Below are 27,839 nucleotides of genomic sequence, written 5' to 3'. Positions count from 1 at the left end.
AGAGTGTATGGACAGACAAGTAACAGCAGTGGTGCATGGGAGCTGCTAACATTTCTGAGTAATTGTGTTAATTTAATTACAGTAACGAGGATAGTTTGTATAAACTTGAGAGAAAAAAAACAAACATTTTATTAGGATGAACCATTATTTCTAATTTGTAGTTTCCTCAGAATGCAAAAACATTACTGCATATAAAAACTATACAGCTTGCTATGTAATTTAGCTAAACTAAGAAGTTTGCTTCTGATAAAAGACACGCATTTCTCAAATTAATAAAGTAAAGTCTTAATTATGGGGAAAACAATTATCTGCTTATATTTACATAAAATTTTAAATATATAACGGCAAGATGTATTTATACTTCTCAATTTGGAATGTTCTCATTTTTTGCAACAAAATCAATGAAATAGTTTCACTAAACAGTATTAATACAAATCTTTTCATATCATATTTTTACACTAGAAATTATTAGGGTGTTGTTTATTGTGTGTTCTTAGTTATTTTATTGAGCGCCGTTTTGTTGCTCTTACCTATTTTAGCTGTGGTCCAGTGCTGGTTCTGCTGAGGAGCTTAATAAATAGAGATGGATTGGAGTTAAAATTTCACTTATTCGGAAATTGCTCTCACATAATTCATGATGTGACAACTGAAGCGTCCCACATGTTGGCTCACTGAAAAGTCATTCTTCATGCATCAAACCACCACAGCTGGTGTTTACCTTGCAATAATTCTGCTTTCTCTCACACCTCTCTATGCTTCTGCCTATATTTTCTCCACACATACTTTCAAAATGATGAGGTGTCAGAAGTGCTGGGCATTGGCTGCAGCCTTTGAAGGACCATAAAACCATTCAGTAGTTTATTATATTGCTTCTCACTGGAGAGTAAATTTTTGAAAGTGCTGACTTATATAAGTCTACAAAATCTGCTACTGCAAAAGCAACACTGGGTGATTTAGCGGGGTGAATTTTAAAGACAGGTACCAGATGATGGCAGAAGCACTTTAAAAGACCAACAATGTGGTTTAAAAAGAAAATGTCCGTCATATTTTAAACCTACCACTTTGCCCAGACATAATATACTCTGCATATTCCTGCTGAGTGGGAAAAGATGACTTCAGATCTAATCATTTCAATCTGGCACCATAATACTTGTGCAACAGCAGCTGGTTCATTATAAATGCGTTGATTGCTGATAATGGAGAGAAATAATCAACTACCTGAAAATGATGTCCATATGTTGACCTCTAAAAACTAAACTTTTGTAAAAGCTCAAAGTGGCCACAAGGACATGAAACAAACTCTTTGAATTGACTCATGCAGATTTGTGAAAAGAATGGGACGTCTTATTAACTCTAACTAGTGTGTTTTTCTCTCATATTTTGGACACTACGATATATAATTTTAATCATAATGAAAAATTAAAGACATTTAAACAATAAAAAAATTAAGATTCTTTTTTTTGGTAAACTGTAAAAAATTTATTTTCTGAGGATAATTTCGTACATTGTGACATTTTTTCCCACTTAAACTGTCTAAAATTATTTTAGATTATTTGAACATGATGAGAACATCCTTAGTAGGTTTGCCCTGTTTAAACCTCAGACTTTAACTTGGTGTGTTCCTGCCTATTAAAGGATGTCCTATTTTTTCTCTGTTCGAAAATACATGTTTAAATCTTGTTAAAGAGAAAGGTTAGCATTAAAACAAAATTATATGTGCTTTATGGTGTTCACAGATAACCTTTGTGGAGATACTGTAGGAGAAAAGATGCAGCAGTAGTTTTTATTAGACATCCGGTGTTTGTGTTCAAAGACAAGTTCCCAAAGATTTTTGCCTGATCCCTCTCAATGATCGAAAACTAGACAAAAAAGTAAATATAAACTCCTGCAGAATGACAGAAATAAAATGATTGTCATTTTTGTAGATAATTTCAAAACAAGACAAAAACGAAGGTGAAAGGTTAAATCCAATCAGGTCTAATCTTAATAGCTGGAAAAAGTGGGCCAGGTTGGGAAAACTACAATGTATGCTAGAGGGCTGCTGACAGATGAAAAATGTCAATGTTAGAAATTCTGGAGCTTTCAGTCCTATAAATTAGGACTAAATCTAACTTATGATTAATATAAAATGTAAATAACCTTGATGAACAGAACCTTGAGAAGCTGCGTGAGGATGTCTTGTCACGGAACCCCAGTTAATCCTTGCTGCTTTTCGCAGATGAAGAGATACTTTTGGTTTCTTAAGGCTATGATCTTCAGCGAGCACTGAAGCATTAGGAAGCCGTGTGTGAGCAGCTGGCAGGAGAGTCAGCTCCTCTAAGTTGGAGGCAGTATTGTTGATTTGAAAAGGGTGAAATGTTCCCTCTGGTTTGGATGATTTCCTGCATTTAGCTGAGGAGATTCTGCATTTCAGTGTCTTATTAACGAGCCATTGCACAACCAACAGCGGCAAGAAATGAGCAGGAAGATGAGGGCTTTAAATCAAGTAGCGTGTTTAAGGGATAATGTAAAGCTACAATTTACTGCTCCATATACATTAAAATCACATATATATGAGATGCAGATTATTACTAAACACTGAACAAGATCCACAAATACAAGCATGTGACTTTAGCTTCCTCTATTTAGTAGTTAAGATTTGACAACATGGGGGGACTGTGAACCACTGATCCTTTCCATCAAAATAAATCAGCTGTCACTTCTATATGTGACTTCTGGCCTGGAAGTGGCTTATAAGCTCCCCAGGAAGCTTATAAGAGGTATGTTAGTGTTTCCCCTTCTAGACCTTCCAATCAATTGTCCCAACAACTGATAAGGAAAAGAAAATAATGACCAGCTCAATCACTTTTCTGCTACGTATTAAAGTCCTGCTTTTCCAAGACGTTAATCTGGTTTATATCCCAATTCACCATAAAATACGTCTTCCTTTCTTTAAGTACCTTGCCACACCTGTTTGTCAGTATTCTCACCGTTTCTCAGCTGATGGTCATCCTTTGCAGGCTTCCACATTATTTATGTACCTTCAGTCAGATTTTGTAACCGTCTTTTCATTGTTAATGTGCTTTATGTTTGTGTCTGTAGGTTTAAATTACACCGTCACTTCACCAAACTGTGGCTCCCCTCATTACACTCACCCCCTTCTTTAAAAAAATTTAAATCATTCATCTAGCATTGGCTCATCTTCCCATTTAACGTTGGAGCAACTACCTCAATGCTTGTTTTCTATTCCATCCGTTAATTTTTTAAGGAAAATAATTACTTCATTAGATCCTAGAAGGCTTTATGGCCTGCAGTGCAATAGCTTGTTGCCACTGGTTAGTGCTCTTATTATGAATGAGCGCTAGAAGCTGATAGCCGTTTCCTGGAATGAGCTGCGAGTCAAATCAATGCCTGACCTTGAATATAGAGCCTGGAATTGATTGAGTCTGCAGCAGAGCCACGGATCGTAAATGCTACTGAAAGCACCGAGTTCATACTGCTACAAAGCAGACAGTTCCTCCGCGGTGGCAATGCTGCATCGGCATTCCTCTTGCCGGATCTTTAAAACCTGTGGCAGGGACTGAGGCAGAGGAACGGGTCAACTGCTCCCTCAAAGTTGTTAGCAGGATGTAAGAGGACCCCTTGCATCTTTATAGTAGTCGTTCATAGGCCTAGACAGTGCAGCAGAGCTTCCACATTAAAGTTCTGTAATTTGAAACTGCTCTTTGATGCATAAATCATCCCAGCTTTTCCCATCACAGCAAACTCAGGGTTAGGATTCCAGAAGCAGAACTTTTAAACAGCATTAGACATTAGGTTAGATGCTAAATCCAGCATTTTTTGCCGTTTCCTGGAATGTATTTTGGCTAAAATCTTGCATAAAATACATCATAAAATTTCTTAAGTTCTATCTTGCCACACCTGTTTTTAAATATTCTCACTGCTTCTCAGCTGTTGGCTGAGAACAACAGCTGAGAAAAAGTGTTTTGGATAAAATGTTGCAAAAATGAAAGTTGATGTAGAAGAAAGTGAGCATAAAATCATAACTACAATATAATATTTACAATATTACATTTTGGTGAGAAAGTAATATCAAGGCACAAAGTCTGTTTAGTGCAAGAATAAGAGCTAGATGATCATGAGTAAAAATATGGCATCGAGGTTTTAGCAAAAAAAAAAAAAAGTACACTATAATCTCACAGTAAAGCAACAGTTTACAAAAGCTGCTAAAATAACGTTGATTTTTATACATAAAATGATGATATTCAAAATATACTGATCTTTATTCTGATCTGCAGAACTAAATGATGAAGAATAAAAATACAAATATAGAATTAATACACTACATTTCCAAAAGAAAATATTTTAATTTGTCTAAGAGCACAGCAGTTAGCAATAAGTGGAGGAGGGGCTATGCTGGGTTACCATAAAGCTGGCAAAAACTCCAGCCTTTTTATCAGTCATCTCATTAATCTAGACTTTAAAGCGCAGGAATGAACCTTCAGGATTGTTTTTCCCCTGTCAGGGTTTTTGATTCTGTTTATTTACAGCAAATAAAAGTGAAAACTTTCAGTGGATACAAACAAATCTACACAAATTTGATTCAAATTTATATTTGGAAGAATATCTTTTCTTTTAAAAATGTATTTTATTTATTCTACTTAGTTCTAAAGTCTTGGAAAAAATACCCAATTACTACAAAGGATAGATAATCTGTTAAATCTTGCTGTGGAGGTTCCATCATCTCTGTTTGGTCAGCGGTAGATTCCTTTGAGAACCAACCCCTTCACAAATTACGCTCATCGAACGTTCTACCTGCTCCTGAAAGCAGTGAATCCAGCGGAAGATTCATAATGTAACCGACAGTCTATATAATAAAACAACACTTTATTACAATCTACCACTTCTGGGAGGAAAAGCGATTTTTATGGTTCCACATTAACGATCTCGTCTGGAGCGTGTAAGAGTGTGTGACTGATCGATGGATGTAATATCCTGAACCGGTAATGTTTCCCTCTGCACCGACCTCTGAAGAACGATAATTAGGGAAGCAGCGACAGTTTGCTTCCCTGCAGTTGCTCTCCTGCAGTTTGCTCTTCTGTGCATGAGGTTCTCATTGTGCCAGTGAGCAAATTCGGGCAAATTCATCTAACAAAATGCATATGAATGCTTTTGGAGAGGTTGATAAATGAAAGGGAATGGGTAGATTTTATGTGGCCTGCTGGCTTTAAAGTGTTCTTACATCTTTACTGCTAGCAGCAAGCTATTGATTTAGGGCTGCTGGAGGACTGAGGATTAAAACAATCCCAAGAGGTAATACAGTTTTGCAGTAGTAAAAGTCCTGTTAATATGCAGCACAATAGGATTAAATGTTTAGCAGCATTTAAAAGTTTAGATTTTTAATTTTTTATCATTCAAAAAAATGTTAGGAATATCAAATAATTTAAAATTTGTTTCATTTAGCTTAAACTATATATTACAGACAAAGCGACAGTGACTGACAGCAGCTAAGAATGGGTTACATTACTGGGAACTTCATAATGTACTTTATGGATAAACTATTAAATTAGATAGAACTGGATCTTCTGATCTACGATTATCAACTGTTTGCAATTTTGTAGTAAATTTTGCAAATTACATCCAACTTGAATTTTGTACAGTGCTGCTTTAGGATTTTATTATCATTTCATTGCTTTTTTTTTTTTTTCAAATGCAGAACATTTAAGGGCCAACAGCAAAGTTAATGAGGTCACTTTGCATAAAGGCAAGATTCCAAGATTTTTATTTACGTTCTCAAGCTGGCTATCAGTGTTTGCAGATGCACTGTAGTGTTTTAAAAACCATTCGACAATATAATAGGCTGAATATCATTACTTGCCCTCACCATTGTCTGTAGTTTCTCAATTCGGTCACCAGAGGTTAAAATAGGAAGCAAAATATTCCCTACGAACTAAGATTCTGTTCTGATATGCTAATATACCACTACTTACTGGAGATCTATCAGGGTCTGAACAGTCATTAGCATATAATTGCTTCAATTGCATTTAGAAAAATGAAAACATAAAATAAATAACCAAAGACACCAAATGCAGCTCTTTGGAATACATAATATGTTGCTTGTACACCAATTTCGACCATATTTTATTATTTACTCTAGATTAATTACCCAAATAAATTAACTTTGACATTGTTCTATCCTATTGAGATGTACCTGTGTTAAGACAATCTGATTTTTTTCTTCCTTTTTTTTTAAACAGAGAAAACATGTTAGGGGTTGCATGCATTTGAAAAAATAATTCTATGCTGCTACCACTTACTATCCCCACCACTCATCCTGTTTTTCACCATCACTCCCTCTGACTCTTTATCAAACTGACAAGGTTTCTGAGTGTTGGTGCAGAACCAATTAGGAAGTGAAGGTCATGCCAACTTACAGAACATTCAGCACCTCCTACATCAACAGGCTATAGAGACTGATGATGTCCAGGTAATGTGATGGTGACTAACCATCCTATTCCTACTTTCTGACATTGGGTAAATTATGTTTTATGCTGCACTTAGTGTATTAGGGATCTGTGTGAGATAAAAACTAAATCGTATCTGGAGCTAATAATAAGCGCGAATAAGAAATTAAACATGAATAAAACAGTCCAAAGCATATTAAAATAGGGGGGAATCGTTTTCAACTGATCATAAAATGGACAACTGCTTTGAAAGTAAGTTAATTACATTTTTCTCCCATGTAATTAATTTAATATGACTTCAAAGACTACAGAAATAACTCTGAACAGCAGTTAGAAACCACAGCAGAAACTGCACGACACAGATCTTACGTAAATTACTTAGAAATAGCTTAAACTTTAAGGAATGAACTCCCTTGAATAAAAGTCGCTGAGAAATATAAACACAAAGTGAGAAAGCTTTATGAAGGATTTATTTTTAAATGCGTATCAATACACACCAGAATACAGCACATACGGTTCGCTGTAGATTTATTGCTTTTATTGCAGTAGGCTTTCGATTTGACATCTGTGGACTAAAGTTGTTGGGACTTTGCTGTTAATGTGTGATGTTATGTCTGCAGCACATTATTTCTAACTTGTGTTAGTAGATTTAATCTTTTTGTGCTCTGACAAATCTAGGGTGGATTAGTATGAGATTCCCATAGTGTGATAAAGTTGAAATAAAAATGGTAGTTTCATAATATAAAATTAAAATAATATGAGCAAAAGTATAACATGATCTAATACTTTTTATCCAAGGCTGAAAAGGAGCAACTACTGTATATAATCTGTTAGCAAAATAGATCAACATACTTAAAACCGACATTAGAATGTTACCTGTAATTTTTATTTTATTTTGACTATGACGCAAAGTACAAAGTTAAGCAAATGGCATTAATTGCAACTATCCTACATGTTCCCATCACTCGCCTTGAGCTTTTTCCAACCAGAAATATTTGCAAAACCCAATACTTGTCTTTCTAACCAGCAAGGGAAACGTACACCACTCTTACTTTCAACCAGCTGGCCAACAGTGTAAAGCAACATGTGGAGGAGGGAATGTACCAGTACTGGCACATTGCTATTGTCTCTGGTATCTCATTAAAAGGACATTAGACTATAGGAATGGTATGTCAGCAACATTTAGAACTGTTGATGGTGTAGCTTTCTAAAACCTTGGAATACTTTAATGCCTATTATTGACAACTGAACTGTGTCTAAAAAGCCAGGTGGTGATCTCAATTAGGATTACCAGATTCAAACGGATTAATCTGAGGTTGTTTTATGTCCTGTGAAACAAAACCCCCGACAAACTCTTACATTCCCGAAATCAAACTCGTTATTCTCCTACAGACTACACTAGCAATGGATAAGACAACATTTTTTCCTACCATCTAAATGTAAATATGTAGGACCTATAAAAAATATAAAAAAAACTGGAGGGAAGTCCAGTGTTTTTTTTTTCTTCTGGTCTTCTCTTCCAGATAAACACTTTCAAAGTGCTAATTCAATCAATGCAGAAAACTATCCACATTAATCATCTGTCAAACAACTGACTTAACTCACAAACATTACATTAATTGCATTACATTATATTCTAGATTTTCTGCTGTAATGGTCATAAACATAACCATGAGCCAGACTAGGCAGATTCCTTCATGATGTATAAGTATATGAATTGAGGTTCTTAAATATGCTTGTGGGAATAAACCAGGTCTGACTTTAATTGGCCAATCATACAACAATTACATTTTACAAGCACATCTGTGACTTATTTTACCAACTGTAGCAATGCAAAGACATGTTCTACAACTAACTAAATTAATAATGAGAGAAAGAAAAAAAAAGTATTTTGGAAGTAAGGATCAGGTTTTACCATAAAACAAACATCTTGAACACACAGGCCTAAATATGAGTTAATTCTCACTTCCACAAATACAAAACCTGACACTCTCCCAGGGTGTGATAAACCTCCATCCTGCCTCAGGAAATATCCGGAGATCACTTCCCACTTCATCAGGGTGAGCAGACACACGGCTGAGCCACCTCAGCCATGATCTCATTCACAGACACAAAATAAGGCCCAACACTGAAACGTGAACCTGTTACTGAGAACTCTCTCATTAGGGGGGGATGGAAAAGTGTTTTTGCAACAATTCTTCACAATTCAAAGTAAAACTTATTCCAAGGTCTGAAAGCCTTACCAGTTATTTCTTGCTAAGTCAGCCATATGCACACATTTCCTGATGACTTATTGGTATTCACCAGAGATGTGACTAATGGTCAATAAGTATATTCTTTCAATAAGCAGGTAATTGTGAAGCTGTCATCTCAAGATGGACGGTCTCACACTCTGAGCTCTCTTCTCTGTTATGAGAGGTGAGTAACGTCTGTGAAGGACCATTATTATACTTTTGCCTCGTTGAGGAGGGAATTAAGAAGCTAGCTGCAGTGGATGGTGATTTAGGAGGTTTTAAGGGGATGAAGAAGAGTGAAAATAAGTGACAAAGGAATAATAATTCACAGAACTCTGCCAACTTTAAAACAATACAACTTCTTGTTTTTTTATTGCTTAGTTAGGAATAAAACAGTGGATTTCACTTGGTTGTGATCCATCATAATTATCTGGAGAGTTGTCAGCTATAAAGTCTTTATTTCTTCTTGAAATAATAAATGATTACTTTGAAAATTCTGTTATACTTGTGCTACATGCTTTGTAAGTATTGTATTCTGCGCTCTTACCAGAGCGCCCAGGTCAAGTGCATGCATTCCTCTACAAACCTGAATGAAATGGCTGACCAGTCATTCATCTCTACAGAGGCCTGGGAGTTAACCATTCATTATGATACATAGAAAATAAAAACTGATATATTACATCTATGTGTATGCCAAAGATCAAGCCATTTTTTTGATTCTCATGAGATTGTTATTTAATAAAGCGGTTTCATCTTGAGATGGGTTGAGCTTCTGTTTCCTGACGTTTTAGCAAATTCCTAAAAAAAAAAAAAAAAAAGACAGTACCTACAAAAAAACCTGGGTTTGTAAAACTGTTGGTATATCGTTTAAGAAAAGGATATGAGAAGTCAATGCACCCGGCCAAAAAGCTGTCCTGAAAATACCCATTAATATTGAGCAAAATTGGTTTGATATAATTCCTCTGGACACATAGTGAAATATTTACACAGTCAGGCAGAGCATGCAGTCAGCTCTCTGTATGTTTGAGAGAGGCTTTTTGTTCGTCTGCAAACCAACATTGTTTCATTTCTTCTTTGTTTGAGCAAGTTGTTATTCAGTGAGGATATAGTTTTGTGCCAATTTATCAGGCAGCTTCTTACAGACTAAATGTTTCCAAAACCTTTTGGGATGCTGACATTAGAAGGGTTTAGTCAAAGCAGTGATTATGTTGAAGCTGTCAAATCATGTCACCGACACTCTGGAAAGCAAGTGAAACAGAACCAGGAAGAGATGGAGTTGCATCAAAACAACATTCATTAACATTTACTAAAGTAAATACTGCTTCCTTATATAGAACAAGATAAAGCGTAGTCTGACAACAGTCTCACAGATGCAGATTTCATGTACCAACATGGAGATTCTGTTACATATAGGTTCCAAGTTTTGAAGGCTCTCTTGCATCAAGGTCTGTTGTGGTGAGAATACATTATACTTAATTTAGTTTGTGCGTGCTGTTACTGTCCTTAAAATACCAAAAGTCAAAATCATCAAGTCAGAATTTTAAAATAACCTATAAAAGCCTGATAAGTGTTAACTAATCCACTTTACACATAAATGTCTCAGTATTACACTTTAACTTAGACCTTACACTAAGCAATATACCGCTAGTTTCAGTTTTCATATATTTTTTTTAAGTATGAAAGTGATGCTGTAAATGAGCCGTCACATTTACCGTGACTGCTCACAGTGCATATCACCGAGGTGTCACCTTTTTACTTTACTGTCACCCTTTCATCACAACAGGAACCCTGGTATCTCATACATACACATCTAAGGATACATTTTCAAGTGTGTGTGTGCCAAGAATGATGGCGTATGAAATCAGACAAGGTGACAGCAGGTCTACAGCAAAGCGAGGAAAGGGCACAATCAGCCGTCAAGATGTAGCCATGTTTAGGCAGCAAGAGCTGCTTACTGCTGCTGGATATGGATAATAGAGGAGACAATATCAGCTAAAAGGAATGTGATTTAACAGAGATGGATCAATCAATAAGGCTGAGATTAGAATTAATTAATTCTAATGGGACCATTGATTCGGACTCTATTGTCTCTTGTTGCTGAAGTCTGAAAGTCATCTTTGGATTGATTTGTATTCTTGAAGTATTAGCTACCAGTAAAAAAAATATAGATATTTTATATATACAGCTGTAGAAAAAATGAAAAGTCCACTGCACTGAACCCCATTGAAAACCTCCTGGTTATCCCACCAAATATTGGTTTCTGAACTCTTCCCGAGTTAAAACAGTAGTATTATAGTTTCTAAATGAATGCAAACTTGTTTTCCTTCCATTATTGCATTATTATTACTGAAGAACTCCATCAGTAGAAAAATCTGCTGTTGCAGAGTAAGCGATGTGCTTCTAACCATCTTCTTCTGAGATATTTTCAGGGGGACAAGGAGAAGATATTTTATATAATAAAAGTGCAGTCAGAGCAGAAATAATAACCAAAGACAAATCACCAGAGATCTGCAGAGGAGCAACAAAGAGCACACAGTAAGCAGACAATAGAAAATTTAAATGGAATACTGAACAATATTTGCTTTTTTACTATAACCTCTACTATGACACATGAAGACTTTTAAATCGAAATATTAGAGAAGTATTATTTATCTTCCAGACAGATTTTCCAATAAAATAGAATCAATTATATTGCATTCAGCTTTTTTTTTTATATATAAAAATGTTGGATACATCAAACACAACTTCATATTTTGAGGCCTTGAAATCAGGCTTCTGTTTCTTTAAGAAGGTCCTGCTTTTTCCAACACTTTGGCTTCAGCACTTTATCACAAGAATGCTCCTCTTGACAACCAGTCTTAGTAGCGCTGGACTAAGAAGAGGTCTGTATGATAAGTTCAGAAAGAACACAGTTCCACTTAGGTGTTTGCTAAGTGCTGCTGCCGCTAGTCTGAAGGAGCTGAGTGAGGAAGGTTTCTGAGGAGGGGTGCAGCTCGGAGGAGCTTTACTTTGTGTGGGCACAGCGCCTAGAACCCCCGACTGTTGCCATCAAAAGCACCTCCAACTAACACGCTTGTATCATTATTGGTAATAACATTTTTATTATAGAGGCAGCCATCTTTAGTTTTTAATGAAACCATAACAACTAACCAACTAGATCAGGCCCCCTGTAAACATCTTGACACTTCAAATAAAAAACTATTTTTTCTCTCTCCTTTACACATAATGAAGAAACAACCTCCAACAACCTAGAATATATATATATATATTTTTTAATACATATCAGACACTTATTGATGGGAAGAAAAGACAGCAGAGGAAGACAAGGGGGAACTGAGAATGTGGTGATGAGTGGGAGGATGTGTGTTGGCTGTTTGCCCGAGTGTGTTTGCACGTACAGTATGAGAGGAAAAGGCCAAGGGAAGAATGAGGACTGTGCAGCTAAGCTGCAGGATACTTTTCATAAAAACAGACTGATTTTAGACAACACTTGGGACTGAATCTAGCTGTGTCTAAAAGTGACAGGTGTGTTTTTGTTATAGTGGAGCCGGTGGGTGGCTCTGTTAATGTTTAGCCCTGGTCCACAGGTTTCATTGGCTGTATTAAATTAGGCTTTCTAGGAAAAAAGCCAACTCAGAGCTCTGAGAAGCAAATCAGGACAGCTTGTTGACATGATGATGTCTGCCTTTATCTCCAGGAATCAGGACATTTGTGTTGGCTAATTAATAACATCTTAAATACTGTTCAAGTGTGACTCTTGGGTGACTTCAATACTGCATCTGCTAATATAAAACGAAACCCAGAGAGAATTAACTCTGTATCTGCTTTTGTTTTAAATTAAAGTCTGACTAAACCTTTTGAGATTTGTTTTCCTTTGGGAATATACACGTCCTCCCGTTAAATATTATAAACCCAGGAGCAATCTCCTGAGGTAACCTACCTAACAAAAGCAATTTCACCTCTCTTGCTGCTTTCTCTCCATCTTCTCGGAGGTTTTTGTCAATCATCTTTGACCTCTCCGCCGCAGCCTTATCCTCAGCACTCACAGTGCAACCCATGGATCCGGAGGCAGGGGCGCACCGACCACTTGCGCAAAAAAAACCCCCAAAAATATATTTAAAAAAATGTATCTTTGCTGATTTCAGGGGAAATGCAGCGGCTTGTAGGGAGAAAATACCCTACTCCTGATTATTGATATAAATATATGAAATCAATGCTCCTGCTCTTTTGCTCTCAACTGGAAGCTATTTGGTCCATGCCGAGAAGCTGCGACTCCCCTCTGCCCTACATCCATACATCCAAGCACGGGCTGGAGAAGCCTGCGCCCGTTCCCCTCGTTCGTCTCGTCAGCCTGGTTTGCTGCTGAACAGCGCGTCCCTGCGTGGTGCAGTCAATTAGTCTCGCGCGAAAATCCACAGATATCGTCGCGCGAAAAGTTGTCAACCGGTTGTGTTGACGTCAGTTCAGCAACTTGTCGCGATAGTCCAATTAAAAGCAGGTGAGCTCTCCACGGACTGGTCCGAGCGAAACCAATTAGAGGGAAACGAGCCAGCGCGGAGAGATGTCAGGGGGAGTGCTGTCTGTGCGCGGTCTGCAGTGGGCGCTGTTCCGTCCTCATTCCTCTGCATTTCTGTTGACCATAGGTCGACAAAAAAACACTGCAGTAACGACAGCTGCTGTCATACAGAAACCGTTCAGTGACTGTTCAAACGGCAAAAAGGTGCCCGCGCGTCACATGTTTATGAAATGCCTTTGCACGTAATTAGGCCGCAGGAATAACTAGGGCACAGCGCCATCGCGTGGCATTCAGCTGAACATCATCTCCGCCAAAGAGAGTAACCAGTTACTAGCTTTCTTGCTACACGAAAGGGAAGCATAGAGAAATATAAATAAATTTAAGCAAACATATATATGTTTACTTAAATGAGTGTGTAAAGTGCACATGAGAATGAAGATATAATAAACAGCAGCAGTTACTAGTAGTAAGTAGTATTTATTGCTGAGGGTCAGCACATTATGTTTGCCGGCAGAGTGCAGGGTCATGATGACCCACAGAGCTTAAAATAAGTTTAGCCTTGACAAGAGCTCTGATAAGGTACAAATAGCCTGTGTTGTGGGAAAAATACTGTGTTGATGGTTGGAGATAAAAAGAAAATGCCTCAACTGGCTCAAAAGTCTAATATAATAAAAGAATTAAATGTGCAAAGTTTGTGCAAAAATAAAACTGCCAGAACTGGATGAAAGACAAATGAAGACAACAAAGGCAAAATAAAAACATGTACAATTATTTTATTTTTTTCCTAACTAAAAACTGTCCCAACTATTTACACTTTACAAGCTACTGTAAATAAGCATCACAAATATAAAATGTTTACATCTATATACATTATTTATATAAAGTTCTGCCTTGTTGATTTGTTTATCATGCTGAAGCATAACATCTCACACAAAGTGGTTTACATACAAAGGATTTTTACTACAACACAGACTAGAGCTGAAACGGTGAAACTAATTTAAAGGCATTTCAATACAGTAGGTAGTCTGTTGTTATTGATGGCACAGCGGACTAATAAAATGTTAAAACAGGACAATGCTAAAAGGCAATTGCATCATAACATCTACAGGAAAGGCAAAAAATAGACATCCTGTTAAGAGAGGCACATAAGAAAAGCTGTGTGAATCAGTTTCAAAAGTCTGTGTAGAGACAGTTAGTGTCTTATTCAGTCATATTTGTTTGTCAGATTAAAAGTACCTTTTGAAAACAACCTTCCAGCATGCATTAAACATACCTCTCATAAAGCCTACATTTCTGTATTAAAATGTTTTTTATTGATCTTTTATAGATAATATTCTAATCTTAACTTTAATATTTTCATTAGCCATCAGTGGAACCATCATGACTAACGGAAATAAAGACTTTAAAATATGTATTTGTGAATAGTATTCTTGTGAATCTTGTTTATTCAACTTTTATCTCAATAAAAAACTACTGAGCAAGTAAGAGCTTCATCTGCTATATTTATCCAAAATAGATTATTTATATTACAAGATTCATGATACAACTTTCCATTAAAAAAAACTGACATGTAAAGGACTAAAAACTCTTTGGAAACACATGTTATATTTTAACATACATGGACGATAAAACCTCGCCTCGTTAACACTGTAACATATTTTTGGTTTGTAATCCATTAGAAGCTTTTCTGTAAACCTGAATTTTAGTATTTAGGATATTTAGTCATGCCATTGTGGGTTCAGAGTTTCTCTGAAAACCATTTCGGGAGGTATTTGGTCAAATACGTACATTTTGCAACATCATAACAATAGCAGTTTTTTGAGTTTTAATCATTCTACAGCACAGGCAATAAAAGTTGCTAAATGTACATTACTACATCATGCAAGGCAGTAAATTCAGATCCAAGCACTTTAAAAGCTCGTTAAACCAGAACCATTAAAAACTCTGCAGCTGTGTCACAAAGGCACGACACTTTGTCAGTGTATCTGCTGCAGACCAGGCACTATTTAAATCAGCACTTTTACTTTGTGGTGTATAAACATGCAGTAAGGTTTGGTTAAATTACTCTAAGATATGTACAATGCTCTGAAGTATGAGTTTAGATAGATAGATAATACAGAAAGTTAGAGTATTTGTTGGACCATTTGAACGTTATTGGAAAAGGGACTTTTGTGAATTTGGATTATGTTAATGTTCAGACAATAGCACCAGTAGTTTATTGACTCCATTGACTCCAGTCCTGATAAATATTTGTATAAAAAATCAGAATTATATTCATTGTTTTTTAGTAGAATCGATAAAAATACATAAAAATAAATGAATTTGATCATGTTTATTAAATGAGGATAAACCAGATTATGTAGTTATTTGTATTTTAAAACATTTATCACTTTCAACCCGTCTAAAATGAATGTAAATTAAGCAACATTATTACTTTTAATCTTGATCAGATTTTTAAGTAACGCTTCATTTGTAATCAATTTCTTCCTGTTTCTCTGGAGTATGACACAGAGGCCATGTTTGTACCAGTTACTCTTCCATATGGGGAGGAAAAAACAAACATGTAAATCAAGTCAATCAGATTTGTGTTATTTTTTTATGATAGAAAATTATTTCAAGTCTGTTTGCACCTCTTTACCAGGGATGCCTAGGATAGATTGCCAAAACATACTATTGAACTAACAGGATCGGCGTAATCGACTGTAAGATTATGATAGAAAATCACAGTATGTTTGGGGTAGAGATGTAATAGGAGAAAGTTTAAAATGTCTAAATTATTAATAAACATTGTCAGTTTTTGTCACCATAAAAGAAAACAAAGTGTAATGCATTGATTTTCTGGACGTAATCAAAGACAGCAGTTAAATATAGATCATCTGAAATCAGAAAGGAGATATTTGTTAACTAAATAAATATACACTATTTATTTGTTTTTGTGCCACTGCAAATGATAAAAGGCACAGCAGTTTTAATTCATTTGGAAACCTTACAGTAAAGTAAAAATGTCATGTCACTTCAAAAGTCTTAGAGCACTTCAAAGACTTATTCCACATGATGATGATGAGCAGTTCATACTGATTCTGGTTCTACCTGACCGCTTCTCTTTGTGCGTCTCATTTAGAACATTTAAAATAGCTTTTGTTTTTATTTACCTACACAGAACCAGCTGCAGTTATTAGCGTGAAAGCAAAGCCTTAGAAGCAGGAGACAACCATTTCATCCTCCCGGGTTGATTTTGTGGTGTAATTTTAACAAACTGTATTAGAAAACTCTCTGTAATATAAAAAATAAATAAATTAGAAATTGCAGCAAATAGAAGATTTTTGTTCGGGTATCTGCCTTCCAACGTAGCATTTATTATTGTGTGTATTTTGAATCGTGGCAGACCCAGACTCTGTGCTGGACAGCCGGTGACGTGTGAGCACTCCCTTTCTAACGAACATACCGAACAACCCTTTTCCAAACACTGCACACACAAACTGAAGCAGCTGTTAGTGAGCTCCAGCAGCCAGGCCGCTCCCTGACGTCCAGTCGATGATAATGAAGCTCAGACTCATCACCATGAAGAAGACTCCCAGAGCAGCAAAACACGAAGCCTTTAAAAATATATATTTTAGGAAACACAGAGAAGCACTTGAGCCAAATGATCTACTTTTCAACATTATCTAAACTGTCAAATGTCTAAGTTGAGAAATGGATCATGAAAGATGTTTATGCCTCACCAGTATTTTTGAAGTGGAGGTCATGGGTTCGTCCTCTTTGGGAACGATGCGGATGTAGAAGACAGCGGGGAAAATGAAAATGAGGCAGGGAGCTGATGTGGCACCTGAATCACATAAAGGCAGAAAGCTGGTCTTACAAACGTATACTTTCCTCTTCGAAAGGCTTTATCTGTCCTCCTTTCAGGACATTAACAAGGTTGCATATCCTGTCATGAAGCGGAAGAAATCACTCACAAAGTCACTTACAAAATCAGCTATAAGATTTTCATATTTGGTTATGAAGCTGTGGAATTATTTTTAATATTTTCATAAACTAATCGCCCCATTCGGAAAACGGAGACAGCTTGAGTTATGGACCACCCGCAGTTCTATTTTATGTCATGTGTACAGGATATGTTTTTTCTAATCAAACCAATTCAGATAAATATTTAAAAATAAAACTTTTCCTGGTTTTTATGTTAGTTTGTGCTCTGTCTGTCATATACACATTTTTAGAGCAGGAAGGGCTGCTTTGAAGATGTCGCCCCCAAAGGTCCTCAATGTTTTTACCTTCATTAAATGTGACCTGCACTCTGAGGACAAACTTTGAGAATAATATTGATTCCACCTGTCACTTTCTCCTAGAGGAAACATGTGCTAGTCACATGTCTTAGTTCTCACTTCCAAGCTATGCATAAAACAATGCATAACATTACAGTGCAAAGTAAAGAGAAATAATAACTTTTTTGTTTTCTGATTATATACTGTAAAAGATGTATATCTTGGTCAGACGAGGCATTTTTTTTATTTGTGAACCATGTTTAATCACCCATGATGGAATTAATCAACAAAAACAAGTGAAATTTAACCTGGACCTACTTAAGTTTTCCATTAAAATAATGCTGTAATGCACTAACCAATGATGCCAAAGATGCCCAGAATGTTGGGAGCAAATATCACCAGCATGTTGATGAAGGCGAGCAGAACGAAGGCGATGCCGACATGACGTAACCAGTTGAAAGACTTGCTGGGAAATAACATCTCCTGGATGGCTCTGCGCACCTGCACATTTTATCGTGCGATTGAAAAAACACATTAGTATATCGTGTCTGTTTCAAGTGTGGAAACAAACCTAAGGGCCCCAACTTACAGGGAACAACACAATTGGCACGGTCAGCGTCACAGCGGTGAGGACAGCCACTCGGACACACAGGATCAAAACGTCATAGGGATCGATGCGGCTGTACGTGTGCAACAGCTCCGGCTCCACCTTACCTGCATGGACATTAAAATAAAACCGATTCACAAAAACATTTCAACGGAAAAAATATTGGACAGCATTTTATTTCTAAGAGCCACCACTAGAGGGAGCCTGCAATCTGTGTAATAGGATGCTAGTTTCTTAACCATAGAGATGTAGAGACGACGTCAATGTAAAGATAAAGGGTTCCACAGTTTTAAAGCATTCTAGGTAAATTGTCAGTTCTGTTGTCTCATTTTCTTGTTTTGTTGTCAGCTGCCCTCACCATAAAAAGTCAGGTAGCCAAAGAGAGCAGCCAGAAAGTACATGGTGTACATGAGAAGGATGGAGATGTTGGAAACCTTTTGCATCTTTTTCTTTGACGGACTGAAATCAGAGATTGGAGAGTTATGCGAACGCCACATTCTGCACTGACTTCTTGTCAAATATCACAGGAGACTCACTTGCGTAGCTCGGTGTAGATGGGCAAAACCTCAGGGTGGCAAACGAAGGCAAAAGCCAAGATCGGGATTGTGTACGCCGTCTGTGAAGAACAATCTGTTCAGCACCTCTGTGTCCAAGTTTTAAAAAAAAATAAAAAAAATGATACAGGAATAAATAACCAAATATGTATTTATGTCTGCTGCCCACCTGTGAGTTGATTGTGAACATGCGTGGGTTGCAATGCGAGTCCTTGTCTTCATGTGGCAAGCCGTCGCTGTAGTCATGGACCAGGTTGGAGTCATTCAGGTCGAGGTGTGCAGCGGTGCTGTTGGCTGAGAACTCCTCAAACGGGCAAGGGATCTGAAACTTCTTATAGATAACCTACAACAAGGTTGTAGGAAAGAGGAGACGCTATCAGAGAAATATACCCAAGGATGCTGCTCTTATGTGAGAACTGGACTGACTTACAGCAGACAGAAAGAACACCATGCAGCTGAGAGAAAAGCCGCTTGCGTAACCAAGGTAACCTGAAAATGAAAAAAAAAAAAAAAAGAAGTTAGCAAACACAGAATGAACTGAATTGTAGCCCCGATTCACAAGAAAAGAAACATTTAAGCTTATCCTATTATTATTAAAGCTGCTACAAAAAAAAAAAAAAACTTGATCAGAACCACCTAACTATGGTGAGAGAGTGGAAACAACATGTTTTTGATGTGTGTTAATAAACAGATTATGTTGGACATGAGGGTGTGATTATCTGAAGGTAATTGATGAGAACCTGCTGCTCTCACAGCTGGCAGCAGGATAAAAACATGCTAATTGCTCGATGTCAACATACCAGCTCCATCTGAGTTCGAGCCGGCTTAATGTTAAATGACATAATTAATCCACTCTTCACATCGCAAATGTTGGCTGCGAAAAAAAACTTGAGTGAAAGTCTAAAAACGATACTCTGCGGGTCAGATTTGAGGTACTTGGGGGGGAAAAAACATTTAATGATTTAGCAAACTATTTATAAAGTTACAATTTTGAGACAAAAGAGCATGACATTATAACATTGATTTGAGAATTGAAATAACAAACCACAGTATCTGCTTTGGCTGAACTTAACAACTAAAGAGTGTGTTTCCTGTATGACAGCTGCTCTTATTTAAAGCACACACTGGTTCGTTGTGGGGAAATGTTTAAGAGGTGTCAGGCAGAGAGTATGGTGAGAAGCAAACATGTCAATGAGCTAGTTAGCAATGTTATTGCTCTCAGAGGAGAGTTTCTAAAGTCTGACTGAAAGTCTTTGAAATCTATAAAGCCATCATTAATACATTTTGAGTAAAAAATACTGTAACAAGAGGACAAAACCCTTTTTCTTCACTGGGTAGGTGAGTTAACGTTACTAATTTCGTCATTATTTGCTGAATGCCAGATTATCAGACAGACGTTTTGTGTCACTTCCTTCAAAGTCAAAATTCTTCATAAATTAAGCTTTAAAACAATTTATTCAGATGATGATGTCAATCCTTTGTATGTTTCTGGTTGGTTAATCCCAAACATTTGAGCTAAATGGAACCAAAGCTGTGGATGTATTTTTCAAACATGCTACTCCCTTTATAATGTCAGGGAAATATCTTTATGGTTTCATGATCCCTGAAGGCACCATGTTTATCTGTTCACGGACTTATACACAGCAATGAACAGCATGGAAATGTCTAGCCATTAGGTTCTGTGCGCCAAAGACAAATTGCTTATATGGATATTAACCTCAAGACGGAAGAAAGAGACCTAGTGAAGATGCTGACTGAAGCTGGAAAGTGGGGGACATTATCCACCGTGAAATGTGTTCTGTACCGACATGGACTGAAATGCCACTCAGCAAACAAGAGACCAGTAAACCAAAAGCTGCATTAAAAATCAGGTTAGGGTTTGAAAAGCCACTCTAGGAGAAAGACACTAATGTTTGGAGGCAATAAGTGCAATAAAGGCCACCCTTGGTGGAAACAAAGGAGAAACTTGCAATCCTTAAAAGACAATCCTAACGGCTTCTCAATCCTTATCCTGGCATTTAGCAAACAGAAATATTTTGATAATCCCAACTGACCTGGATGAGGAAATGTTTAGTCTGATATGTTTTTTTTACAATGAACATAAGCAATCTATTTTAATCTACATAAGCTTACAGTGAACTGGTGTCAGATTCTGCTTGACGCACAATTGTTAGAAATCCAAGCTGATGCATCGAAATGACTCACCGAGCTGTTTCATCAGAGCTAGGGGCAGGATGACACTGGTAGAGACCATGATGACCAGGTAGTTTCCATTCAAGTACCACAGACTGTTGGAGAGAAGGCGAGTGTACTTTGGTGAGCTCAGTATTGCAAACATTGCCTCTGAGAGACACACACACACAAACACACACAGGGACGTGCGGAATTGTGAATAATCGCTAATACATATTGTTTACGGATAACTATGACTATTACAAATTTAAGAGTCCAACCAATGGTGACCTGATGGAAACATTCTCAGGCCCAAGGCTGTGGAAAAAATGTGTGTGCTTCTGTTGCTATCATCAGAAGTACTGGAATAGAGCGTTGCATAACCGAGCCAACTAAAAATATTCAGTAAGTATGTTAGTGCTGACATGTGTCTCACACCTTAATCACTCACCCAAAGCGATAAAACACTGAGCGTGGACGAACTTATGCGATCATAAACTACTTGCACTATTTGCTCTTTTTTTTTTTAAATCAACATCCTGTGTTGTGCTCTTCATTAGAGAGATGAATTTATCAGAGGCATCTCATGTAACGTGTGCTCCTCGCTAATACAAACGCATGTGTGCTTGGAAATTTATTTCTGAACTAATGTTTAGTGTCGAACTAATACAGTGGCTTTGTTTACTACATAGACGGTGAAAAGTTTGCAAACACTCTCCACCAGCATACATATCACTGGATTTAGAATAGACTAGACTAAAATGGAGTAGATATGGATAAATTGTTCATTTGTAGCCTAATGCAGGCTTTAAGCTTTTTGCAGTCATTAACAATGTTTCCAGTATAATGCTGGCCGAATAGTTAAGCCCTCTGCTTGGCAGAGCAGGTTAAATTCTTCTAAAATGTTTGGTTTCCAGGTGAGACCCTGACTTTTAAGCTTGTCAGCAAATATTCAGCAGGGTTTAGTTTGGGGCATTGGAAAAATATAAGCGTACTGACTCAAAAGGTTACCGTCAGAGGACATGAACTTGGTTTGGACGGTTAAGCTCAACCCATGAAAAACCCAGAATAAAGTCTGTTGGTCTGCATTCTCTCGTGACATTGATCATGTATTTCGAGTTCATAACAAAGAAATCCTCACTCCCAAATTGACACCTAAAATTTGAAGCTACCCCATAATGATTGCCTTCTGGAGAATAGTTTAGACAAAGACAAATTGAGCTATTTGAGCAAAAAGTATGTTTGGAGGAGTCGAGGTGACAATTTCTAATTTGAGAACACTGACTGTACTAACAAGCATGACCATCATAGAATCATGCTAAGGGTGTGATTAGTTGCCAGTTGTATTGTACAAAGTTTGTGTAATAGTGCAGATGCCGAAATAACTCGAAATTCATCAACTTTGCCTCAAATAAACAGACGGCGGATGACCCCAAACACACATTAAAGCTAGTTTTTGAACGGATAAAGCATTAAGTTTCTATAACGAGCCCAAACTACAACATTACAGAAAGTTTTATTTATGCTTAAAGGTCACGAGAGAGCCAGGTCGTAAATTTTACCATATCTGATAGCAGCGATCAAGCTTCTTGATGAGGTAAAAAAGGTCTGTAGTTTCTCTGGATCTTGCAGACGGACAATTATCAAAAATATTAGTAGTGGTACAGGCATTTATTAGAGTTGGTAGGTGTAACTTTTACCCTGCATGGATGAGAGAAAATATACCCTAATATAGTTTTTATACTTCACTGAGAAAAAAAGGATTCTATTAATCCTTTTTCATAATATTGTATGCAAGACACAAACAGCCTGATATTTAATAGCATGCTTATTAACATGTGAACAGTCTTTATTCAGTGGCAATAGATTTTAAACCAATACCAGTGGAAAAAGTCATATCACAAGCAGCTTAAATAAATTACTGTAAATCCATTTAAGCGCTATTGTCACCTAAATCTTGTGTACACAGAGGTCTTTGTGTCCCGGAGGCCTCTCATCTTTTTCAGCTGCTGAGCCTGTTATTCTTGACCCCGAATGAAACAGAATCGGGGAGGGATAAAGTGTCTGTTCCAGGTCTCCAGGCCTGAGCATACAGCGATGTCTGACATAAGCGGAGTGTGTGTGTGGGTTTGGAGGAGTCCCTTGAAAGCTCGGGAAGTCACGCACAGACAACAGGTCATGAGTCTTGTAGCCTTTTGGTCACTAGGTCATTTTAGCTGATCAGTTTTCACATGCAAAAGTCACTGGTGACAAATGGGAGTCCCATCCAGCGTGGAGTTCAACTTAAAGTCAAGTTCTTCAGAGTGGCTCCAAGCTGTAATTAAGTAATTTGTTGCAAATCCAGGTCTTGAGTAAATTCAAGAAAAATCTTAACCACTTCCAAAATGCTTGCTCAACTTCACTGCAAACCCCACGTTTCCCCTGATCACGTAATCAATTCAACCGGATCGAGCCGTGTCATGACTCGAAAGAGTCCGGCTGACTGCCACCATGTCGTTGCCGCCTCCTTACAGAACTACTGGACACAAAGAAAGCTCCTAGCCAACCACACAGCCCACATTCCTTTTTGTTCCTTTGATGCCACAAACCTGGAAAATGTTGGGAGCCTCAAGTGGAGGCGAACAGTCAGAGCCAGCCCTGAGCTGTCCTGTCCTTATGCTCGGCTTTGGAATTTGGCAGCACAGTTTCACACCACCTGCTGCCGTCGCTTGGGTGAGTGCATGTGTACAAAACAGTCGTAGCACTTCATGCATCGTTTTTAACCATAATGAGACCTCTGAGACGCCTAATGGCCGTGCTGATCCAAGAAGCTGAAGGGAACTGTGGTTGTTGTGCAATATTAGGACCGTCTTGTTTGAGTCTTCGTGGAAGAGCTCCATTAGTTTAAGATTAGAAGAAGGCCATGCCATCTGTTGTAAAGATCTCTCTGGTTGTTCAGGCCAGTTCTTAATCTGATTCCAAATTTGGGACGTGTCTGGTGCTACCGTGTGATGGATGGTGTTCTAAATATATTTATTTGCAGTGCAAAATGAATCAGCAGTACAGGATACCCCCAGATGTAGCTGTGAAAACCCAGAACTACGGTAATCTGCAGATGCTTTGAGTATTTTCTATTCTTTTGATATTTTAAATGTTGATCACCATTTCTTCAGGCTTTCAATAAATTTTCCAAAGTTTGATAGTATTTTTTTTTTCTGCCCACTCCTTGTGCCTAACCATGACACTGGATTTTAGAGTGATTGTACCTAAAAAGCAAGAAAAGTGAACAAGCCAAAGAAAATGCTTTATGCCATCAAACTTTTCTACCACAGATCTCAATTTGATATGCTTAAGAATTGGGAAGAAATAGTGCAAGACTTTCCTGTAATTGTTATTCAAATGAGGTCTGGCTGATTGAAATTTATTTATAAATTAGAAAAGGACAAGTTAAAGATTCTGCACAGTAAGTGATGATTTTAATATGACTTTCTGCCCAGGGCAGCACATCACAGGGGGATGCCAAAAGAAAAAGTAATTAATAAACATACCAACTGTTAATATATTTATTTCCTACTACTTATCTGCAGCTCTAGTCAGTGGTAATGGGGACCTCTACCTATGTTCTGAAGAGTAGAAGCAGTTTAAAAGAAAAACCACAGTGGCTTACAATGGCTGAGCTGATTTCTGATTCCTGGCCAATGAGATAATCATTTAAGAAGCAACGTATTGATGGTGTGAGTGTCAAGGTTTGGTGGGTGGAAGTGGTGAGGAGAAACGCTGAGACCCAGGTTATAGATGAAGATGATTTTAATAATGAATATAATCAGGACAGTCCAAACACAGGCAGCACGGCAGGAGAACTAGCACACGGCTAACACCGGTAGCAACTGATGCGGGACCGGACACAGGAGCTGACGCCGACTTAGGACTCAACAGTTCTACTAAGACGACTACTATAGTTAAACCGACTCAGGACTTCACAGTTCTACTGAACGGCTAACTGACATGAAGACCAGGACAAACGACGTGCGACGAATGATGACTGACGTATGACGAGGATCCGACGAGGAACACAGACAACAGGTGAGATTAAATACACTAGGAGGGTAATTACAGGAACGAGACACAGCTGGGATCCATCAATGGGGAGGACAGGACAGAGACTCACAGGGAAACAGGACTAAACACAGAAAATCTCAAAATAAACTATACTGAACAACACAGATCATAACAGTGAGGAAGACAGTTGGTAATTTCAACGGACTTTTAACATCTGTAGAGTTACTGGGGGTCAACAATATAAACATAAATAGATTTTGATAACTTTATTGCACTGACGGTACGCAGCGTTAACTGCTTGTATCTGCATCACCGACAAAAACATCTGAACCTCCTATTTATTGCCCAATAGACTTACTATCAAGGCCTTCCTGCCGCTCAGTCAGTTCTAAGCATTCACTATTTTCACCCCCCCACACACACTGACCGAATCAACAGCACACGGAAAGCGAAACATTTGCTCCACAAACAACCTGCCTGACCACATGCAAAAACTATCCTCTGGGTCAACGACCAGCGGGACCAACGTGCCTTTCATTTGAACTGGCCGGCACTCTGGTGTCTGCGATGACGAGCAAACAAACAGCAACACTCACTCAGAGTTGGGGTCCGCCTTCAGGAAAGCCTGGATGACCAGCGGCAGCTCTGATTTGACAATGTACAGGTAGCTGGACATAGCTGTAAAAAGAAAAGAAGATGCAAACAAAATATTGTTTAATTATAACCTGTGAGTGACTACTCAGGAATATTTAATGTCATGGCATGCAAAGGTCTTATTTACATATGTGAGAGGATGGAAGTTATTACTTGAGGTAGATTTTACTATTATTACTATTCTCATGTTAGTCTCTTTTCACTATAGAAAAAGTGATTTTAGCTTTTTGTGACTATAATAAAGTGAATTATGACCATCGGTTATTTATCATCAGCCAAACAGAGTCTTCAGACTGGTTGCACATTTAATAAACCATTTATATAAAATTATCTTACCTCTGAATTAAGTGATTTAATTGAATCTCTTTGGATTAAAAAAAAAGTCCTGTAAAAACGACTAAAGTCATTTATCATCAATTTAAACAGAGGCCAGTTTGTCTTTCAAATGTCTCCGTTTGGGACTTCTAGCTTCACGCAGCTGTCTTTAATTTACCCACCACAAACAAAACAGCTGTTTACCTGCAGGCTTCTCACTGTTTTCTCGTAATATTTCTCCAGACCCCATACTTATCACAAAGAACAAAAACTAAAGTAATTCCGGTGATTTAGGTGGATGTCATTATCTGTTTGGGGGGTTTAAAGTCAAGCCAGTTTCACGGTCTATAATTCTTGCTCGCAGAGTTAAACTGTGCACTATAAAATTCCCGTCATAAATTTAATGCTCGCCTCCAATGTTCTGCAGGGTGATTGCGATGCCAGCAGCCATTTTTCCAGGAGTACCAAAGGCCCTGTAGCCCAGCTGTTCATAAGAACGAATACCTGGAAGGAGATTACAGACAATTACAGCCAGATAGATTTGTTGAGCTCCTCCTCAAAGCAATACAATAAAACCACTTTTAAAAAAAAGCAATAAAACATAATCAAATTTTCAGGCAACTGGTTCAGTATTTGTCAGGACATTTTAAAATTAGCTTCATGTTACATGACATCTTTTACATTATTAGATTATTTTTGTATGATCCATTGGAGCGTTCAAAAAAGTTGTCAGGAAACCTAACCTGCTAAATGTAAAAACCGTGTGGCATATAAACATTTTAACAGAACGACAAATGTTTTAACAACAGTTCTGTTTTATCCACGGCCTTTATGTGTTAAGAACAGATTCAGTTCAAAAAGAGTTTGAGTGTAACATATGGATTTCCATCAGTATCCCACAGAAGTCATCTCACTTTCACAAAAGTGAGATGACTTTTGTGAAAGTCATCTCAGTGACAAAATTAACAAAATTAGTTAATTTTGTCACTTAAATATTCCCTTATTATCGTTTGTGCTAAGTTAAAGTTAGTTTTGCTTTATTTGTTTAATAGGTTGCTTTAGTTAATTTTGTATTTATTTGTTCTTTTGTTATGTCGTGCCTCCCTCATGTGGTAAATTTAGGTTACTCCACCACTATTTRACATTGTATTTTCATACATTTATGCTAGGGCTGCCYAAGTCTAGTTTTCCAGAGCTACATCTGCAACTTTAGATGCATTCCTTCTCAAACAAAAGTTTGTAGGATTTGAGTACAAAAATGTTGAAAAGTGACACAAAACTCACCCACGATGCCAGAAGATTTGAGCAGCAGATGGATGGAGTATAATGACAAGGCTGCAACTCCAGTCAGAAGAAACCTGTAACAAAGTTGGTTGTAAACCTATTAGTATCAAGATTAATCTGCATGTTGTTTTTACACCGTATCCTGCCTGTCTTCTTGAGTCTGTCTTTACAAATTTAAATATGGGAAGCCGGACTCCAGTTCATGGTTGAATAGATTGATTACAAACAATATTTATTACTTCAACATCAAGACCTTTCAATGACACCATTATTGCATCCAGTTGATTAAAAAAAAACAATCTGTTGTGAACCCTAGAAGAGTACTGAAATGACATGGATCGATACTCATACACTTGCTGTTTCCTACAATCTCTTTGTCCCCAGAGTTTTCAGTTTCAGTGGCACAGAAACCCAAACACATTTGGGCACTAATTTCTGGTGAAAATTCCAGATAAGTCGGGGTGCGTTCGCAACCTCAGCCTTTCTCAAGACCTTTCTAAAGCCCATTATGAACACGCTGGGCTCATTATGGCCACAGCTAATGTGAAAGTCATTAAAGCTGAGCCAGAATGACTGAAATCCTGTACCAATAATTACATTTTAATTATGTGATTGAGAGTTTGTGAATCATTTGGAAATGGCTGCCGTTCAATGTAAACAGTTTTGGTTCCACAACCTATTGAACATGACAAACGTTTTACCTTTAGTCATTACTTCTGGAAGATAATAGTTTCCAATGATAAGGGATAATTTTCTGAAC

At 37.5% G+C, this 27,839-nt stretch overlaps 2 protein-coding genes across 3 annotated transcripts in view; both read right to left on the bottom strand.

Moving 5' to 3' along the window:
- gnai2b (guanine nucleotide binding protein (G protein), alpha inhibiting activity polypeptide 2b) overlaps positions 1 to 13,381 on the bottom strand; it is a 49,522-nt gene extending 36,141 nt beyond the window's left edge. The window contains exon 1 of the mRNA XM_008408709.2: positions 12,618 to 13,381. Within this exon, the coding sequence (XP_008406931.1) occupies positions 12,618 to 12,735 (118 nt within the window). The 5' untranslated portion in view covers positions 12,736 to 13,381. The remainder of the gene's footprint in view (positions 1 to 12,617) is intronic.
- A 565-nt stretch (positions 13,382 to 13,946) lies between these two features.
- Positions 13,947 to 27,839, bottom strand: part of slc38a3b (solute carrier family 38 member 3b) — a 28,980-nt gene continuing 15,087 nt past the window's right edge. For both annotated transcript variants that reach the window (XM_017305017.1, XM_008408714.2), the window contains 12 exons: positions 27,080 to 27,153; positions 26,207 to 26,299; positions 25,423 to 25,504; positions 20,822 to 20,904; positions 19,047 to 19,105; positions 18,786 to 18,959; positions 18,599 to 18,678; positions 18,421 to 18,521; positions 18,045 to 18,169; positions 17,812 to 17,956; positions 16,916 to 17,019; positions 13,947 to 16,789 (listed from right to left, as the gene is read on the bottom strand). In XM_017305017.1, the coding sequence (XP_017160506.1) occupies positions 16,685 to 16,789; positions 16,916 to 17,019; positions 17,812 to 17,956; positions 18,045 to 18,169; positions 18,421 to 18,521; positions 18,599 to 18,678; positions 18,786 to 18,959; positions 19,047 to 19,105; positions 20,822 to 20,904; positions 25,423 to 25,504; positions 26,207 to 26,299; positions 27,080 to 27,153 (1,225 nt within the window). In that variant the 3' untranslated portion in view covers positions 13,947 to 16,684. The remainder of the gene's footprint in view (positions 16,790 to 16,915; positions 17,020 to 17,811; positions 17,957 to 18,044; positions 18,170 to 18,420; positions 18,522 to 18,598; positions 18,679 to 18,785; positions 18,960 to 19,046; positions 19,106 to 20,821; positions 20,905 to 25,422; positions 25,505 to 26,206; positions 26,300 to 27,079; positions 27,154 to 27,839) is intronic.

The sequence above is a fragment of the Poecilia reticulata genome, linkage group LG5 (assembly GCF_000633615.1).
Source record: "Poecilia reticulata strain Guanapo linkage group LG5, Guppy_female_1.0+MT, whole genome shotgun sequence".
NCBI classification, from domain to species: domain Eukaryota; kingdom Metazoa; phylum Chordata; class Actinopteri; order Cyprinodontiformes; family Poeciliidae; genus Poecilia; species Poecilia reticulata.
The sequence above is the reverse complement of the archived record's forward strand: the minus strand, read 5'-3'. Positions and strand labels throughout refer to the sequence as shown.